Genomic DNA, 4,665 nt, shown 5'->3' with positions numbered 1-4,665 from the left:
CCTGGGTCTGAGGGAGGAGGGGCTGGTGGCCTGGATCCCTGGGTCTGAGGGAGGAGGGGCTGGTGGCCTGGACTCCTGGGCCTGAGGGAGGAGGGGCTGGGAACAGAGATTCCTGAATTTCTTCCGCAGGATGTATTTGGGGGTCAATTTCATGGGTTCCCAGTACCCGTAGTTAACTGGCCTGGACGGTTTTCTCTATCCAGTCAGTGAATTTGCAGAGGTTGGTGTAGACGCTTGGCACGCCAACTTGGCCACACTGGCCTTGTCCGAAAGACACAAGGCCCTGCAAGTGCCCGTTGCAGATCAGGGGCCCCCCAGAGTCACCCTGTTGTGAAGAGAGGGAGAGTCAGAATGCGAAACACAGAGAGGTGGAAATGGATGTGGGATCAGAGAGGAACTAAATGAGACTGAGAAACAAAGACAGAACCATCATCAACAACAACATAGCCCAGCAACATATCTGTTGGAAGACCCATTCCAGATCCCTGACCTCATCTAATCCTGCTTCCCGATGTCCTATGTCCTGAATGCTGGCTGCTTCTCTTGGGCTTGTTGTCTGTCTGTTTCTGTCTCTCCTTCTTTGTCTCCTTCGTGGCTTGTTTGTCTGTCTCAGTGTCTCTGCATCTCTTTGTAAAGTCTTTTTTTTTTTTTTGAGACACAGTCTCACTCTGTTGCCCAGGCTGGAGTGTAGTGGTGCGATCTTGACTCACTGCAACCTCTGCCTCCCATATTCAAGCGATTCTCCTGCCTCAGCCTCCCAAGTAGCTGGAATTACAGGTGCCTGCCACCACACCCAGCTAACTTTTGTATTTTTAGTAGAGATGGGATATCACCATTTTGGTCAGGCTGGTCTTGAACTCCTTACCTCAAGTGATCTGCCTGCCTCGCCTCCCAAAGTGCTGGGATTACAGGTGTGAGCCACCATACCCAGCCTCTTTGTACAGTCTTGATTTTTCCTATTTCTCTTTGTGTTTCATCTCTGTGAGTCTGTGTCACTGTTTGCCTCTGGGTACACAGTTGACCCTTGAACAACTCTGGTTTGAACTGCACAAGTCCACTTGGATTTTTCTCAATAAATATATTAGAAACATTTTAGGAGAGTTGCAGCAATTTAAAAAAATTCACAGATGAACTGTGCAGCTTGGAAATATAAAAAAATTCCAACAAAGGTATATCATGAATGCATAAAACATATGCATAAATTGACCATTTATGTTATTGGTAAGGCTCCCCGTCAACAGTAAGCTATTTTTTTTTTTTTTTTTTGAAATGGAGTCTGGCTCTGTCGCCCAGGCTGGAGTGCAGTGGCGGGATCTTGGCTCACTGCAAGCTCTGCCTCCCGGGTTCACGCCATTCTCCTGCCTCAGCCTCCGGAGTAGCTGGGACTACAGGCACCCGCCACCACGCCTGGTTAATTTTTTGCATTTTTAGTAGAGATGGAGTTTCACCGTGTTAGCCAGGATGGTCTTGATCTCCTGACCTCGTGATCCGCCCACCTCGGCCTCCCAAAGTGCTGGGACTACAGGCATGAGCCACCGCGCCCAGCCCTCAGTAGGCTATTTCTAGTCACATTTTTGGGGAGTCAAAAGTTATGCAAGGATTTTCTGTTGGGTGGACGTCAGCGCCCCCAGACCCCATGCTGTTGGGAGGTCAATCGCATTTCTATGTGTGTGTGTTTCTGCCTCCCCGTGTGTCTATTTCTGTTTTTCTCTTCCTTTGCTTCTCTTTATTCCTATGTTTATTTCTCTGTTTCTCCCAGTTTCTCTCTCCAGTTGTCACTGTCTCCCTGTGTGTCTCTCCATCTCTGCATCTCTCCATGCAGCCCTGTGTATCTCTGTCTCCCCCTTCTGCACCCTTCCCTGTGTCGCCTGCCCTCCCCTTTCCCCTCTCTCACGTAGCAGGAGTCCTTCCGGTCTTGCCCTCCACCGGCACAGAACATGCTGGGGTGGTACAGCGGGTCATAGAGCTCACTGCAGACCTCCTCAGACACCACCGACAAGTTCACGCACTGCAGCACGGTGGGCATTCTGCCTGGGACGCAGAGCTCTGGGTCAGCCTCCGTGACTGGGCAGAGGGCCCCTTGAAGAAGGCAGACACACACCCCCGAGCTCACCGTTCGCCAGCAGACCCCAGCCAGAAACGAGGCAAGAGTCCCCCGCGGTAGGGCACCGCGAAGCAAGGCTGATGTTCCGGATGGTGGCAGACTCGGACACAGATTCGTCCAACTTGATGAGCATGAGGTCGTTGGCGAGCAAGGGTCTGTTGTACTCTGGGTGCTGCACCGAGTAGCTGGCCTCCACCATCCGGCTGCCTGGCTCTTGGTCGGCCTCAAGACTGTGCAGGCCCAGCCCGATGGTGTAGGACCTGAGGGCCACGGACGGCAGGTCAGTTTTGTGGCAACTGCATCCTTATCTCCATTCTCATCTTCAATCCCGTTCACATCCCCATTCCCTAACCCCAACCCCACCCTCTTCGCTAAACACCCTAAGGGCTACTTAACCATGGTCTCAAATCCTCATTCACAAAAATTCAGGGTCAGGAACTTGCCTTAGTTCACTAGAGACTCAGCACTGGGCTGAGATTTCAACCCAGAGCTCTCTGAGTCCTTCCAAAGCAAGGTTGCCGCCTCCCAGCCCTTCCCTCTGGGCTCCCCGGATCCAGGCTAATTCCGTCCTCCTCCCAGGGCCTTCACCGCTGCTTCCCCCTGAGTACCCCAGGATGAACCTGATACTAGGCCCCAGCCTTCAGCCAAAGTAACATCCAGGCCCTGCCCCCGGACCCAGGCCCTGCCCACTCGCCCTACCTCTGCACTCACTTCTGGAAACAGTGTGCGGCTGACAGCACCCACTGCGGATGCACCAGGACGCCCGAGCAGAACAATTCGTTTTCCATGATCAGTGCCGCCTGCCAGGGCTGCGAGTGCGGGATGCAGTCCTCGCCGTTTATGATTCGACTGCTGCTACCAGAGACGAGCGATCCTGAGGGCGGAGTCAGGGCTGGGGACGGGCCTAGGAGGCGGGCCCAGGACTCCTGGGGTTGGGCTTACCGAGCAGGGGCGTGGTCAGAGGTTCAGGAGCAGTCAGGGCTCCTCGGGGTGGAGTCAGGGCTGGGAGCGGGCTCAGGAGGTGGGCCCAGGGCTTTTGGGGGTGGGGTTACTGAGCAGGGGCGCGGTCAGGGCTTCAGGAGCAGTCAGGACTCTTGCGGGCCGAGTCAGGGCTGGGGATGAGCCCAGGGGGCGGACCCAGGGCTTCTGGGGGTGGGGTTATGGTGCAGGGGGCATGATCAGAGCTTCAGGGGCTGGTCCAGGGTATTGGCCTAGGGTTCCCAGGGGCGGTGATCACGGTGCGGGAGCCTGGTCAGGGTTTCAGGGTAGTCAGGGCTTCTGGGAGGTGAGTCAGGACATGGGGGTGGGCTGAGAAGTCGGGATTAGTGCTCCTAGGGTTGGGGTTACAGCGCAGGGGCGCCGTCGAGGCTTCAAGAGCCGGGTTATGGATAGGGGCAGTCTCAGAAAGTGGGACCGGGGCTCCTGGGGCGGAGTCAGGGCTCCGGGGTGGGCTCTGGAGGTGATACTGGTGCCATCGCGGTGCAAAGCCACTGTCAGGGGTTCAGCAGGGGAGTCTAGGCTCATAGCGGTAGGATCGGGTCGTTTGGGGTGGATTAAAGCTCAGGGGGTGGAGTTATTGCTGGGAGCAAAGATCGGGTCACTTGTCTGCACAGACTGATGTCTGTACAGTCCTGCACCGAGTCAGTCCTATCCTCTCCCAGCCTTACCCACAGTCACACCCAGCCACAAGCCCATTCACACCAAAACACCATTATATAGTCCTGTGAGGTGAGTTCCTTGGGGATGGGAGAGGGGGATCTCAGGACTGAAGACCCAGGAAGTAGGCACAGATTCCCAGCAATGGATTATTCCCCAGGAAGCACAATCTCCTGCACCCTCGGCTTCCCCTGTCCCTACATCATCATTACACTGTTGTCACTCCACCAGATATTCAGAGGCACAAACTGTCAGTGTCTCACAGGTCCAACCACACACCCAGGCACACTGCCACACACAATTCAGGGGTCAGCCATGGGGGGCGGATCACATGGTACGGTCTCACAGCCAGCTTTGCAGTCACGAGCAGGAGGACGCTGAATCACGCCCGAACATCAACAAACACTGTGCCCCCAAGCACAGTCACACACACATGTACTCAGATACCTGTGGCACCGAGGATGAGGTACCCCAGGAGCCAGCCCCAGGGGCTTCCTGCTGTGGTCATCACGTCAGCACCTGGGGATGAGGACTGAGACTTAGCCCTATCTGGGGGTCTTCAGTCCAAGTCTCTCCATCCCTCTCCTTCTCCCTCCCTTTCTTCCCTCTGGGATGTTATTAGGGATGTTATTAGGTAGGCTAGAGTCTAGACCATCTACCCCCACTCCCATCCATGGACCCAGAACCTGGAGAGACAGATTTAGAGACCGAAAGAGAAAAAGAGAGAGAGATGGTAAAAGAGAGAGGGAGAGAGAACTAGGTAGAAAGGAAAGTCTAGAGAGAGCATCTAGCCGTCTGCGAGTGGGGAGAGAGGGTGTCCAGCCCTCCACGAACAAGCACAGAGGGAAGACACACAGAGAATCAGAGCTGGAGAGACAGAGTTTGAGAGATACCCTCAGAGACAG

At 55.0% G+C, this 4,665-nt stretch overlaps 1 protein-coding gene across 1 annotated transcript; it reads right to left on the bottom strand.

Annotated features, from left to right (window-relative positions):
- Window positions 1-85: 85 nt before the first annotated feature.
- Window positions 86-4,268, bottom strand: KLK4 (kallikrein-related peptidase 4). The gene is made up of 5 exons (XM_011965950.1): window positions 4,208-4,268; window positions 2,816-2,978; window positions 2,114-2,364; window positions 1,895-2,031; window positions 86-325 (listed from the first exon to the last, which is right to left on the bottom strand). Exons 1-5 carry the CDS (start codon window positions 4,266-4,268, stop codon window positions 173-175), a joined length of 765 nt encoding a protein of 254 aa, XP_011821340.1. The 3' UTR covers window positions 86-172.
- Between the last annotated feature and the right edge of the window lie 397 nt (window positions 4,269-4,665).

The sequence above is a fragment of the Mandrillus leucophaeus genome, unplaced genomic scaffold (assembly GCF_000951045.1).
Source record: "Mandrillus leucophaeus isolate KB7577 unplaced genomic scaffold, Mleu.le_1.0 Scaffold74, whole genome shotgun sequence".
NCBI classification, from domain to species: Eukaryota; Metazoa; Chordata; class Mammalia; order Primates; family Cercopithecidae; genus Mandrillus; species Mandrillus leucophaeus.
This window is presented reverse-complemented; position numbering and strand designations above follow the sequence as displayed.